This window comes from Poecilia mexicana, unplaced genomic scaffold (genome assembly GCF_051168715.1).
Source record: "Poecilia mexicana isolate PSO_F unplaced genomic scaffold, ASM5116871v1 scaffold_16, whole genome shotgun sequence".
In the NCBI taxonomy this organism is placed as follows: Eukaryota; Metazoa; Chordata; class Actinopteri; order Cyprinodontiformes; family Poeciliidae; genus Poecilia; species Poecilia mexicana.
Window position 1 is genome coordinate 2,121,927 of NW_028263385.1, and position 15,574 is coordinate 2,137,500.

General features: G+C 41.6%; 1 protein-coding gene across 3 annotated transcripts in view; it reads right to left on the minus strand.

The window, feature by feature from the left end:
- Nucleotides 1-9,082: 9,082 nt before the first annotated feature.
- The window catches only part of LOC106921198 (neuroglian-like), a 7,188-nt gene continuing 696 nt past the window's right edge, over nucleotides 9,083-15,574 (minus strand). For 2 of the 3 annotated variants that reach the window (XM_088013980.1, XM_088013981.1), the window contains 3 exons: nucleotides 11,997-12,332; nucleotides 10,776-11,057; nucleotides 9,083-9,941 (listed from right to left, as the gene is read on the minus strand). In XM_088013980.1, coding sequence (XP_087870106.1) covers nucleotides 9,835-9,941; nucleotides 10,776-11,057; nucleotides 11,997-12,332 — 725 coding nt within the window. In that variant the 3' untranslated portion in view covers nucleotides 9,083-9,834. The remainder of the gene's footprint in view (nucleotides 9,942-10,775; nucleotides 11,058-11,996; nucleotides 12,333-15,574) is intronic. The other variant, XM_088013982.1, reaches the window with a different exon arrangement.

Below are 15,574 nucleotides of genomic sequence, written 5' to 3' on the forward strand. Positions count from 1 at the left end.
TATCCCACGGGCGAATATGAGTAGCTGGGCTGTGTCGCGGACATCACAGCTCTCGTCCAAAGCCAAGGAGAAAAAGTCAGAACTTGGCACTTCACATTGCAGCTGTAGCTCCAGGTTCACTGCAATGTCCTCGACATTGCAGGGGCTTCGAGTAAGCCCCTGGACAACGGGGCTTACTCGAATGGGGCTTTTTTTTTTTCAGGGCATATTAGCACTGCAGAGTCTACCAAGCACTCTTTCACAAACTCCCCCTCCAAGAATGTCTTGCTGTTTTTGGCTGTTTTGTGGGACATCACAAAGCTGGTCTTGCTTGCTGCATCTCTGGATCCGTGGAGCTTGGTAAAAACGCCTTACGTGTTCGCAGTTTAGCTAACAAAGCGTCTTTATTTTCGCCCTTTTTTGGCGTCAGTCAAGTTTTTATATTTCTTCCCGTGTTTTGTCTGGTAATGCCAATTCAGATTGTAGTCCTTAAACACGTCGATCTGCTCCCCATAAACTAAACACACGGCTTTACCTCCAACTTCAGTAAATAAATACTTAGCCATCCAATTTTTGTTGAAAATCCTACATTTGGAATCTACCTTTTCTTTTTTTAGTCTGAGCTGACATTTTGAGGGCTAAAGTCGTTTTCTGTTAACGTTCAATCACGTGCAAGTCTTGCATGAAAAAGAAAAACAGCAACTTCAGAATAAAAGCAGTTCAACTTTAGTCCATGAATTAGGTGAAATTAGAAGGTATGTTTATTTTGGAATTTCCGGTTAACCTTGCACAGCGGTTAGAGTCAACTTAGGGTTTGTGATCTGGGGCGTACAATGCCCAGGTCTGTCATACAGGCCAGAGTCTGTGGCCTGTATGACAGATCTGTCATACAGGCAAGTGTGTCCCGCGGGTCTGCACTAATCTTATCTTTGTCAGCAAAGGTTTATAAATCAGCCTCTGTCCTCTTCTCTGCAGTGAGAGGTTTGACTGACAGACCCAATTACAATTACAATTGTTACAATTAACAATATTCACCCCACTGTTGCAACTCGCCGACTTTCTTGCTATATTTAGCAACATTTCAGACAAAAACTATTCATATCAACCAAAATCAAAATCGGCAGGTCAGGCGTTTTAAAGATCAGTAACCAGGGATCGGCCAGAAAACTGCAATCGGTGCAGCCCTACACACATATTCATGACGTGAGGCCTGTTTTGTGTTGTCAGGGAGGAAGGACGCCATAAATTAACACTGGCACACATGCAGTTTCTCAAGCGATTCTAGGCTGGGAAGACCAAGTTTGGTCTATTCACATAGTTTATCAAGTTATTTCCCACAGGGAGAGGAAACACTAAAACTTTAAGAAAAACAAACTAGTATCTGGGGTGGTATGAAAAGGCTGGTGGAAAGTTGATAACACATAATTCTTTTAATAACTGTAATTTAATTAGTAGGACACAATTTAGTTAAAATTAACATGATTTGAACTAGTCTAACTTGTAGTTTTTATATTATCAAGCCCTAGTTTAGTGTCTAACTCATATTAAACTGCAATCAATGAATCAAATTTTATTTGTATGGCACATTTCAGCAGCAAGGCATTTCAAAGTGCTTTACATCATTAAAAACAAAAAAACACAGTCATGTAACATTGAATAAACAATAATAATAATAAAAAAAACATTAAAACCCGCATCCCTTTAGTAACTCTTTAGAACTTTAGTTAAAACGCCGTTTAACTGGGACTCTAACCCCTTTTTTAGCCATAAGCAGCTCTAAACAGGTGGGTTTCAAGTTAAGATTTAAAGGCACTCGGTGTTTCAGCTTTTTTACAGTTTTCTGGAAGTTTGTTCCAAATTTGTGGTGCATAGAAACTGAATGCTGCTTCTCCTTGTTTAGTTCTGGTTCTGGGGATGCAGAGCAGAACCAGAACCAGAAGATCTGAGGGGTCTAGACGGTTGGTACAGCAATAACAGATTTTTAATGTATTGTTTTGCTAAACCGTTGAGTGATTTATAAACTAACAACAGTATTTTATAGTCTATCCTCTGAGCTACAGGGAGCCAGTGTAGGGACTTTAAAACTGGTGTTATGTCTCTATCTTCCTGGTTTTAGTCAGAACAGCAGCAGCTTCTGGATCAGCTGCAGCTGTTTGATTGATTTATTAGTCAGACCTGTGAAGACGCTGCTGCAGGAATCAATACGACTAAAGATAAATGCCTGGATGAGTTTCTCTAGATCCTGCTGAGACATCAGTCCTCTGATCCTGGAGATGTTCTTCAGGTGATAGAAGGCCGACTTTGTGACTGTCTTTATGTGGCTTTGAAGGTTCAGGTAAAAGTCCACCACTTGTTATACATCTACAACTCTAGATCTATAACTCTAGAGTGTTCCTTTTTAGGTCCAAAAATAATAACGTCAGTTTTATTTCTGTTCATCTGCAGACAGTTTTGGCACATTTATCCGTTTGAAGTAGGGCTGTTGTAAACGAATATTTTAGTAATCGAGTAATCTGTCGATTGTTCTTACGATTAATCGAGTAATCGGATAAAAAAATATATAAAATGAAATATTGGTAAATCTGGCATAATACCGGTGTTACTATCAGATATCAATATCAGTCCAATTTTCCATATCTGAGCATCCATAACAGTTGCTATTTTGTAGTTTAGAAAACTAACCTGTAACAATAATAGCTCACTTTCTAAGTTAACCAGAAGAAAAGTTATAGAAAAATCTGAAATTATATTGAATTTAATAACAAAGAGGCAGGCTCACAAATATGCTTATAAAAAATGTCTACAATCCAGCTTTTAGTTTATATATTCATCTTCAGTGAGTTTAATAGATTAATTAAACTCACCTTAACCACCTAACCTGTCACGCTTTGGGTTTGAAAATACGGGAAATGCCGCCTGGAGTGGGAGGAGAGGGCGAATGAACGAACGTAAGACGGGGTGGAGGGGAGGAAATAGACCAGCGGACTGACGAACCGTTAGACCGGGGGACGAACACGGGGGGAAGCAATACGGGATATTTACGACACCTTCACTGGTCACACTCAGAAACTCATCTACCAGCCATGTACGATGCGCTCCGCCACCCGTTTCTTCAGACCGGGATATGAAATTTATTGTGCGGTTCGTCGGTAAAGCTACATTTACACGGTAAGCATCAGCTACTCAGCCGCCCGCCCTGTTCAGGCTATCCGCTCACCTCAGCGCTCTTCCCGCCGTTCGCTTTCAACCAGCAGCCCCGGAGGAGAAATGCTGCCGTACTCCAGGCATTCCCCCAGTCATTTTAAGGATGCTTATTGGTTCCCCAAAAACGATAAAAAGTCGGGCATTATCATCAATCAATAAAATCCCCACGGGCCAATCTTGAAGATTGGACTTTATGCCGCTGAGACTTAGCTTTTGTCAACAACTCAGAGGCGGAAGTGAGAGCTCCGCGCAACGCAAATGAAGTCCCGGCCGGAACACGGCGCGCTAACTAATAAAACATAAATTAACGAAGCTTCGAGGCAGGTAAATTTTCCTCGAGGAATTTTAGTAATCGAGGTACTCGAATCATTCGAGGAATCGTTTCAGCCCTAATTTGAAGCATCTATTCAGTGACTGGAGGGGTTCTACAGTCACTGTAGTTTAGTCTACAATGACTGCTAAACAACTAGTAGCTCAGTGTTCCAACATCCGCAAACGGCAACTGCTATCACAACTTGAGATTGACGAGGTACAACACAAGTGCTACGGCAAGGGGGAGGAGCCTGGATGTCAGGACAGGGCGGAGTTAACTACAACTACCCCAGAGACTGGGTATGTAGCCCCAGTAATGAACGAACCATCTGAGCTGAACGAGACAGCAGCTGACCTGAGAGAGAGAATCGTGGCCCGAATGAACACCAGACAACCCCAATGCCAATTACAGCGGCTGAGTGAAGTACCATCAGAAAGTCTCATTGAAGATGTGAATGCAGCATTGAGAACAATCCCTACCAACACCATAACTGAAACCAGTGAACTGATATACAACTCAGCCTCAGTGATCTTTGAGATGCTTGGCTATAAGAGCAACCATGAGACCCAATATCCACCATGGAAAAGACGGTTAGAGGCTAAGATCAAGATAACAAGGAGGGAAGTGAGCCAACTGTCAGAGCTCCAAATGGGTGCAATGAAAAGATCAGTACCTAAGAAGTACAGCCAGATGCCCATACCTGAAGCACTCGAAACTGCCAAACAAAGGCTCCAAGCCTTGGCCAGCCGCCTAAAGAGATACACAAGAGAGAATGAATCCAGGAGGATTAACCGGCTCTTCTCCACCCAACCAGCTAAAGTGTACTCTCAATGGCAGGGTAATAACAGCAGAGCAGACCCACCAAGGCTGGAGACTGAACATTACTGGAAAGGCATATGGGAAAGGGAGGCGTCCCACAACAGCAATGCACAGTGGCTAACCTCTCTACGAGAGGACCACAGCAACCTCCCTGAACAAGCCCCGGTAACCATCACTGTGGCAGATGTCCAAGAAAGAGTCTCGGGTATGAAAAACTGGACAGCACCAGGGCCTGACATGATCCATGCCTACTGGCTAAAGAAACTCACTGCCCTCCATGAGCGACTGGCAGCTCAACTGAACCAGCTGCTACAGAATGGGACTCACCCATAATGGTTAACTGAAGGGCGCACAATCCTGATCCAGAAGGATCCCTCAAAGGGTTCAGTCCCATCCAACTATCGGCCGATAACCTGTCTCTCTACAACATGGAAGCTCATGTCAGGCATCATAGCAGCTAAGATAAGCGGGTACATGGATAAATACATGAGCACAGCACAGAAGGGCATCGGCATAAATAGCAGAGGAGCCAAACACCAACTCCTTGTAGACCACACAGTCGCCCGAGACTGCAAAACCCGACACACCAACCTGTGCACCGCTTGGATTGATTACAAGAAAGCCTATGACTCAATGTCACACACTTGGATCATTGAATGCTTAGAGATGTACAACATCAATAGGACTCTAAGAGCCTTCATTGCAAACTCGATGGGGCTGTGGAAAACCATCCTTGAAGCCAACTGCAAACCACTTGCACAAGTGTCCATCAAATGTGGCATATACCAAGGAGATGCTCTGTCCACTGCTGTTCTGCATAGGCCTGAACCCCCTTAGCCAAATCATCAACAAGACTGGCTACGGATACCGACTCAAGAATGGGGCCACCATCACTCTCCTCCTCTACATGGATGACATCAAGCTGTACGTCAAGAGCGAGCGAGACGTCGACTCACTGATCCACACCACCAGGATCTACAGCACTGACATTGGGATGTCATTCGGACTAGAGAAGTGTGGTCGGATGATTACAAAGAGAGGGAAGGTCGTCCGCACAGAAGGGGTCTCACTCCCAGAGGGAACAATAGCAGACATAGAGCACAGCTACAAGTACCTGAGAATACAGCAAGCAAATGGCAACCTCGATGAGGTCACAAGGAAAGGAGCCACAGCCAAATACCTCCAACGAATAAGGCAAGTCCTGAGAAGCCAGCTCAATGGCAAGAACAAGATCCGTGCAATAAACAGCTATGCCTTGCCAGTAATCAGATACCCTGCCGGAATAATTAGCTGGCCAATGGAAGAGATGAAGGCCACGGATGTTAAGACTCGGAAGCTACTAACCATGCATGGAGGGTTCCACCCCAAATCCAGCACCCTGAGACTGTACACGAGCCGTAAGGAAGGAGGCAGAGGACTAGTGAGTGTGAGAGCCACTGTCCAGGATGAAACATCCAAGATCCATAAATACATCAAGGACAAAGCCTCAACGGACGATGTGCTCAGCGAATGTCTCAGGCAATGGGGAACAGAGGACAAGGTGCTGGAGGTACCATCATGGGAGGACAAGCCCCTACATGGGATGTACCACCGACAAATAACTGAAGTGGCTGATATCAGGAAATCCTACCAATGGCTGGAGAAAGCTGGACTCAAGGACAGCACAGAGGCCCTCATCCTGGCTGCCCAGGAACAGGCCCTAAACACCAGAGCAATAGAGGCTCAGATCTACCACACCAGACAAGACCCAAGGTGTAGGTTGTGCAGGAGGCCTCTGAGACAGTCCAGCACATAACAGCAGGGTGCAAGATGCTGGCAGGGAAAGCGTACATGGAACGACATAACCAAGTGGCGGGCATAGTGTACAGGAACATCTGTGCAGAATATGGACTGGAAGCCCCGAGGTCAAAGTGGGGAACACCCCCAAAGGTGGTGGAGAATGACCGAGCTAAGATCCTGTGGGACTTCCAGATCCAGACAGACAAGATGGTAATGGCGAACCAACCGGACATTGTGGTGGTGGATAAAGAACAGAGGAAAGCCGTTGTAGTGGATGTAGCAATACCAAGTGACCACAACATCAGGAAAAAGGAGAAACTGGAGAAATACCAGGGCCTCAGAGAGGAACTGGAGAAGGCCTGGAAGGTGAAGACCACAGTGGTGCCTGAGGTCATCGGGGCCCTCGGGGCAGTCACCCCCAAACTGGAGCAGTGGCTCAAACAGATCCCAGGAACAACATCAGACAGCTCAGTCCAGAAATGTGCAGTTCTAGGCACAGCCAAGATACTGGAGGAGAACCTGAAGCTCCCAGGCCTCTGGTAGAGAGAGAGAGAGAGAGAGAGAGAGACCACCCGCAGAGGGTGAGAAGGGAATTTTTTAATTATTATATTTTTTATTCTATATTAATATATTTATGCTTTTATTTCTTATGTCAGTTTTGGTCCTCCATAGGAAACAAGATGGAGGCAATTTCTTCCTGCCAACTGTTGCCATTTAATTGTTACGACTTTCTGGTTTAAATGAGAACATAGTTTTAATAACAGATAAAACTCTTTATTACATTTATTACAATTAACTTTCTTGTTTTAACGAGTTACTGTCTTTATTTCCCAGCGCAGTCAGTTAAGCGCCTCTTGTGATTTTTACGAGAATAGCAGGTTTAACATATTATTTAAATAATAAAAGAAGGAAAACTGGGCGATATTCTGTTCTTGATGCTGAAAATTAAAAAAAAAATCTAACAAAATTTTGATAAAGATGATCAATGTGAAAAGTTTAGGACATTTTATGTAGTTTTTATTTAATCAGTAAAACCTGAAAAGAACAGTTTGTTTCATAAAACAACCAATAAAAATAGAGAATGGACCAAAGAAATGGTTTAAACAAAAACACTCAGTTTCTGCTGCAGCTGCCATTCATTTAAAAATCCCAGAGAAAAAATCTGTTTGTCCCGTTGTTTCAGATTTTATCTCCAGAAGCTGCAAACATTTATGGTAAAACATGGAGATGACATTTAAGATTAACTTTTACATTTCTGCAGCCTGAACGCTTGGCTGTAAAACGTTTCCTGTTTTTTAAACGATCCTCTTTTCATTTTTGACTAAATAATAGCCTTATAGTCTATTATTATTTTGTAATGGTTTTATTATAAATAATAATTTTCCCTCCAAGAAGCCAGATTTTCAACATCCAGACTTTCTGAATAAATTTCTTTGGACGTTGATCTCAGTCTTAGTTCCATCCTGAACTAGTTTTAAACAGAATCCTCCAAAATTGAGGCAGAACCGGCGTTTTGGTCCACAACAGGTTCAGTGATGGACCGGCACGCAGCGGCTACAAGACACCACTGGAAAACATCCATTCAGTCAAAAACAGGACAGCAGGAGAGACCTAGACCCAACTGTTAAACTCACAGCTGCTTCATAAAACCAAATAAACTCATAAAGTTTCACTGTTTACATTACATAAAAACACACAGCCTGGTTTTCTCACCGTCTGACATGAAATCAGGTTTTCCTGTTTCAGTCTGGATTAACAAAATGATTTTTGTTTGTGTCTAAAAATGAGACTTTTTACAGAATATCTTAATTTTCTTCATATTCAGAAGTTTCAACTTTTTCCCAGATATCTGGTGGAACCACCTTTAAACCAAGATTTAGCTCTCAGTTATCTCCAAACATTTTAAATCAAAATCTGCCTGTTTACAGCCACTGTTGGTTCATTGTTGCTCTTGTTTGTACGCAGAGATGCGCCTGGTCACGTCACGTGTGTGAGCGCATGCTAGAGGGGTCGGGGTCAGGGGTCGGGGTCAGGGTCAGGGCCAGGGGCCCGGGGAGCATCCGGCAGCCGTGAACCGCCGCAGAGTCTCAGGGTGACTAATCTGCTGTTTCTTTTCCAGGAAGGCAGGAAGTTTCCGAGCTCTGAGTTTCTGCAGAATTTAAGCAGCAGAAAAATAAACATTAAATGTTTGGAGGCCAAAACTGAGAGAAACGAGATTCAGGTCAAAAGTAAAACTGTAAAAAATTTACAGCAATAATTTGGTTTATTTAAGAAAATATTTAATTCACAAACTAAAAATTTAGTATGAAAGCTAAGTATTTAGTTTTCAATTAAAATATTTAGTTAGGAAGCTAAATATGTATCTCCAAAAAAATAAACATTTAGGTCTGAGTTAAATTTCATATTGGATTTCAGTATTTAGTTGTGAGGTAAATATGTAGCTAACAATCTAAATATTTAGTTTCCAGACTAAATATTTAGCTTTCAAATTAAATATTTAGTTTAGAAATTAAATGTTACATTTGGAAAATAAATATTTGGTTTGGGATTAAATATTTAGCTTCCTAGCTAAATATTTAATTTGAAACCTGTGAAGTAAATATGTATTTTGGAGCGCTGATATTTATAAATGTATTAATAAAGTGATGAAAGTATGACTTTGAAAAATGAACATCTCGGCCTGTTACGATAAATCAATTAATCGCACGATAAATTAACATCATTGACTTCATTTGATCGTTTCTTCCTGCCTTTTTCTGTTTCTGTTGATGAAAACGTCTGAACTCCACTGACCCTCCCTCCATCGTTCCTCAGTGTCAGGAGGACAAATATAGCATCAGACATGCCCACCTTCTCTATCTATGTTTTATTTCCACTTTGGTTTTATATTGTTTAGTTTTTATTCAAGTGCATTTATTGTTGACGTGACTGAGAGTCCATTTTATTTTCGTTTTTGGTTGTTTTGTTTATTTTATTCACCAGTTCCAGTTTTAAATGTTCATTTGAAAATTAAGTGCATTTATTTTTGTCAGGATGTTCCTGCATTATTATGTCATTACCATTACATCAGTTTAAAACAGTCTTCAAACAATGTTATTGTTTATCACAATAATTTTGAGACAATTAATTGCTCAGCAAAATGTATTATTGTGACAGGCTTATGAATACCCACGTTTTTTCTTTATGACATAAACCAACATATTTCTTTCAGACGAGACAGAAATGGGGCTGTTTCACCACAATAACAGAAAAACTTATGAAAGAATGAAACTGGGAATCATGGAGGTGGCAGTATCATGCTGTGGGGCTGGAAAACTGAAGCTAAAACTTTGACTATGCAGCGCATTTCAAGAAATAAACCACAAAGACATTCAATAAACAAAAATATCAAATACACAACATTTAAAAATATAAAAATGTGTTTTGCTTAAAACAAAAATTAATTCAATAGAAAATGAACATCACCGTAAAACCAACCGGAACGTTTGAAATGAAGCGAGAAATTTAGTTTTTCTTAAAAGTTCTTAATGTCAGTTTTAATCTAACAGTTTCGCAGAAACTAGAAGTGAGTTCAGAAGAAGAGGAACCGAGACGAGTGGGCCGGGATTCACATCCAGGACGGTTCTCATGCTCCGGTCCCGGATGTCCTGCTGGTTGTCATGGAAACGAGGGGATGTGAATCCCACCTGAAGAGCTGCGTGCGGTCCAGTAGAACCGGGCCACCAGGAGGACAGGGGAGCTCATCTGCACATCAACATGGCCGCCACTACGGCCAGCAGGACCAGGGCCGGCACCAGCAGGAGGCCCGCGTAGAGGAGCCACGGCTCCGAGTACCGGCGCCGCTCATCTGCACACAGAAACACACAGCTGGAACTACGGCATGCTGGGAATTTAACTACGGCTCACAGAAACACACAGCTGGAACCACGGCATGCTGGGAATTTAACTACGGCTCACAGAAACACACAGCTGGAACCACGGCATGCTGGGAATTTAACTACGGCTCACAGAAACACACAGCTGGAACCACGGCATGCTGGGAATTTAACTACGGCTCACAGAAACACACAGCTGGAACCACGGCATGCTGGGAATTTAACTACGGCTCACAGAAACACACAGCTGGAACCACGGCATGCTGGGAATTTAACTACGGCTCACAGAAACACACAGCTGGAACCACGGCATGCTGGGAATTTAACTACGCCTCACAGATACACACAGCTGGAACTACGGCATGCTGGGAATTTAACTACGGCTCACAGAAACACACAGCTGGAACTACGGCATGCTGGGAATTTAACTACGGCTCACAGATACACACAGCTGGAACTACGGCATGCTGGGAATTTAACTACGCCTCACAGAAACACACAGCTGGAACCACGGCATGCTGGGAATTTAACTACGGCTCACAGAAACACACAGATGGAACTACGGCATGCTGGGAATTTAACTACGGCTCACAGAAATTCTAAAAATGTCCATTTCAGCAGGAATAAAAATGAAAGTTGCTAAGAATGACATGTTGATGTTGCATCTTTTCCAGCTGCTGAAATGAAAAGTAATAATGATCCTGATTTTATTTAAAACCTTTTTTGCATCAGACAGGAAACCTGCATGCATCTCTAATGTTCAGCTAGAACCAGTGAATTTATTCTTCTGTTTTTGAAGGATTCACCTTGAAGCTGATATCTACCCGCCTGCTGGCTGTGGAAGGAGCTGCTGGTTATCAGGACGTCCTGCAGCCTCAGTTGGCAGCCATATTGCCCGTTGCCGCTCAGATGGACGGTGGCAGACAGAGTGATGGTGCCGTTGGCGGCGCGGCGCTCTGAGGGGGCGGAGCTCTGCATGACGCAGCCGTTTCTGGTCAGCGTCAGAGTCAAACCCGGATCCTGCGACACGGTGACCTCACAGCGCAGCAGGGAGTCATGGTGGCTGGAGAGGTTAAAGGTCATGGTGTCTGAAATGACACACTGTTGCTTTAAAGACGAACTTTAGTTGATTCCTTCTGTTTTCTCTGTGATTTAGGTAAAAAGATGTAAAGGTTTTTTTTAAATGTGTTTTAAATTTTAATTCAGGGTGTACAAACTTTTTGTCCAAAATTGTTGAGTCAAAATCCCCCAAATTAAAATTGAGCAAATAAAGTCGTCAGATTTAATTTATTTTTGTAGAAATGTAATTTTATTCATTCTAGTTTCAAAGGGTAGAAAGAATTTCTTCACATTTGATGAATTTACGGAAAAATGTCTAGTTATCAAATTTGGTTCAATATCACAAATTTATTCTGTGTTATTTAAACAGGATTTGTGTCATTTTATTTCAAACTGTTTGCTATATTCAGCTGAGTTTAATAAATTAAACAAGTTGACTTTTCAGTGAAAGTGTCTGGATAAATATGATTCTACTTATAAGATGCCAACAGTCGTTATTATCTGCAATAACTCTTTGAAGAACCTGAATTAATTTGAGCTACAACATTTCATTTCCCTCTGGCACCAACACATTATTTTTCAAATAAAATTTTGAATTGAAAAGCTTTGTGTTGTACTTAATGTTTTCCATTGTAAGAAAAATAATGTTTGTATTAATTTTACCGTGATTAAAAATAAAAAGTTTTAGGTCAGTCTTGAGCTGCAGATTGAGGCCCTAAAAAATAAGTCCAAGGATCACGTATGGCCCCCGGGCCGCACGTTGTACACCCCTGCTTTAATTCATTAGCAGATGATTGAGTTTGGTTTTCTGAGTCTTAAATTCAGGACACCAGGAATCTACTTTCTTCATTCTCATATTTCTGTCTGTAATTCGCCCGGCTGCTCGGTCAGCTTCGTTAAAACTCATCATTTCTATAAAATCCTGCTGGAAACAAACGTCTCAGGCAGCAGAGAGGTTGGGACTCTACCGTGGACGATGAGCGTGGTTTTGTTTCCCTTCAGCCTGAAGCTTCTTCTCCTGTCGGTTCTCATGGACAGTTTGCACTCGTACGTCCCGCCGTCGGACCACCGCACCTCCTTCAGCTCAATGGATTTGTTGAAACTGGAGGAGGTTTTGTTCTCGTTAAACGGGAGCTGTTTCCCATCGACCTCCCAGTACAGGACGGGCTGGTTGAGGAGCTTCTCATGCTGGGAGTCCAGCAGCTGGCAGGGCAGCAGGACGTCCTGGCCCAGCGGGCCGGCGACCACCGCAGGCTGCTGCAGGGAAAACTCGGCCCTGGCAGCTGGAAAACCACCACAGAAAGCTGAGAGACAAGGATGGAGACAGAGCAGCCTGTAAAAAACACCATCTTTACTCAACTGAAGGTTAACAAAACAGCCAAGGATATTAGAGCTCTGGAAAATGTCTGCAAAAGTTAATTTAGGGAAAGCTATGTGTTTTATTTCAAAGTTAGCTAAAATGGTAAGCTAAACATTAGCTTTGCTATTAGCGGCTAACTTCCTGTTCAGCTGAAGCAGAAGAGCTCTACTGGGAAACGAAGACGTAAACATGGTGAGAAATAAACCAGCAGTGGAAATCAACAGGTTTCATCTGTATCTGGGTCAGTTTGGTTTAAACTGACGTGGATCAAGCATCCTGTGGTGAGCAGCGCTCATCCTGGGAGCCAGTTTCTAACGGTCAGAGTTCAGCAGAATCTGACTTTCCCCCAGCAGTCTGGAGAAAACAGAGCAGAAAAGCTGCATCTGACGGAAAACCAGAGGAAATGGAATAAATCCCCAAATTCAGCCAGTTAAAAATGAACTTTAATGCAGATTTTACATATTTAGTTTTGAAATGTTTGGAAATAAAACCTGATTGAAGAAAACCAGGAGTGAAGAAGTCTAGAGATTAAATCTTCAGCACAATTTCTGATATTTATGCAGATTATAGTGAATTTCTATGTCTGACCTATTATTTATAAGTAATATGTAAGTACCCCTTTGGGTACTTTACACATCTAAATCCAATTATCCCATCATTTTTAAATCCTCTGAGGTTTTTTTAAAATCATCAAGATTAAGATTATGGTTACATTTAAACTGTTGAATCTCTGAAAAGATTCCTGAAATCAGAAAGATTTCAGTTATATAATGTTAGTTTCATTCTAATCTCAGAGTTTCGCGTCTCTTGGTCTTTATTCCTGGTAATTAGCTCAAAACTTTTTTAATCTTTTAAAAGCTGTAGCTAAACTGTGGTGTCTCTGTGTGAACTGGAAGCCATGTTGCATGTTTTTCTCTTAGGTGGATTATTTTAACGACCTTGTTAACTGTTTTTTGATAAATCTGCAATGCATCACATTCAAACTGCAGAAAGCTGCAGCTCGACTCTTACCAAGCTAGAGAGTTCACATTACTCCAGTCTTCACTTCTTCTCAGGCTGCCAACTAAATGTCACAGCTGCTGCTGAGCAGTGACCACTCACACCTGATCATCATCACCCTGATCACCAGCTGCTGCCATATAAGGACGGATCTTCCCCCTGCACGGTGTCAGATTGTTGTGAAGCCCTCAGTGGTAAAACCTTCAGGAAACTACAGCTAACTGCCCAGTAACTAACCTGTCTGTCTCTTCCTTCTGCCTAGTTGCCTCTCCTGTCCCCGATCCGGACCCTCTCCACTGGATAAGGACCTCCTGGCTTTGACCTCCTGTCTGTCTGACCCTGAGATCTGGAACCGCCTGACCCTGATTTGGATTCCCTGGTTCTGACCCTGGCCTGTCTGACTGAGAACAAGTTTATTTCCTAATAAACTGTTTTTGTATTCTCTGTTCAGTCCCTGCGTCCATCAGTGCCTGATTGTGTCACTAAATGTTGGCTGCCAGCTAATGTTAGCTAAGGTGAGCTAATGTTAGCTAACACGAGCTAATGTTAGCTAACATGAGCTAACGTGAGCTAATGTTAGCTAACATGAGCTAATTTTAGCTAACATGAGCTAATGTTAGCTAATGTTAGCTTTTTCTTAAATGCTCTTTAAATGAAATCTTTCTACTTTCAGTAGAAAGGTTTCATTTTTACTTCTAATTTTCAGCTGTTGCACCTCAGTTGTGATGTTCTCCCATTATTCTTATGTTGATTATTTTAAAACACATAACGTAACTAAAACAAACCTGAAGACCAAAGAAACTCATTCAGATTGTCTGGACAAGTGATGAGAATAACATGGACATTTTGACTTCTTGGAGGGACAATATGAACAAACGAGGTCTGCATCAGACTATTGGAGTCAAAAATGAATCCAGGAACAAAAACTGTGGAAAACAGGAAAGGAAACTTTCCCTCTGAATGGAAACAAGAAGTGGGACGGAGATTTTTTCTGTGGCATTTTTAAATTGATCACAGCTGCATTGTTTAATGGCCGCCTGCCTCATGTGAGGACTAAATGAAACTGAATATATCTGTAGGATTAAAAGACTTAAAAAGCAGCAATAATATGATTTATCTGCTCTATTTAATGTGGAGTCAGGTGAAAATTCTACTGAGGCATTTTTTGTTCTTTTTAATAGTTTTTGAAATTCAGACTGTTATAGGTACAATGTAAATAAGTTATTTATGGCTGTCATATCTTCCCATAGGGAATAACATGAACAGACAATCCCACTGCATCATCATTCATATATTATCACTTTAATAATTTTGCTGTTGCTGGAGTTGAGCTGCGGTTCAGAGCGGACAGACTGGCAGTCGGGCCGACCGGGGCCTGTCCCGGCGGGCTGGTGCGTTTGGGGCCCGGTGGTTAACGAGCTTTCACGTTCGCCTCGGCGTCACGCAGCACCTTCTTCATTTCGTGGCGCCACTAAAGCCTCAAACTATTCCAAATGTCTTCTCTCCCATGAACACTTTAAACATGAACAAGCGTGCCAGCGGCCAGAGCAGAATCAGTAAAACCCGTCCCATAAAGCTCAGGCTACCAAGTCAAACTGTGATAAACTATAATATTGTTGGTTTGAGACCATTTTCAGTAATAAAATATTTTCAAAGACATTTTAAATGTTCAAAATAAACAAAACAACAGAAACTACAAATAAAATGAATTATGAAGTCCTGCTGTGGTTTTCTTTCTGAAACTCTACAGTTAAAAACACAAACATCCTTTTTTTAGGTTGAAAATATTTTAAGTTGTGAAAACTTGAAACAATTTAATGAATCCAGAAAAGTGATGTAGTTTTTTACATTATTTATTGAGTTCTCAGTACTTCTGTGTCTAAGTTTGTTTGTTTTTTTTACTTTTGTTGTGAAAAGCAGGAAAACCAACTTTTGGAGTTGGTGTCTGATTTTGTTAGGAAAGTTTTGCATTTATTTAATTAGATTTAAATGGTTTAGGAATCTCTTGTTAGCATTAACTGTTGGATAAATGACCTGAAAACTAAACACTAGAATAATTTAAGGAATTCTTCCCCAAATGGGTTTTACATAATTAGTATCTTCTCCAAAGATGAAATTGTTGAGTTAAAGCCCAAAACTTGAACATTTCCTGAAGTTTTCTGAGTTACTTTCTCTTTTTACAGTGTA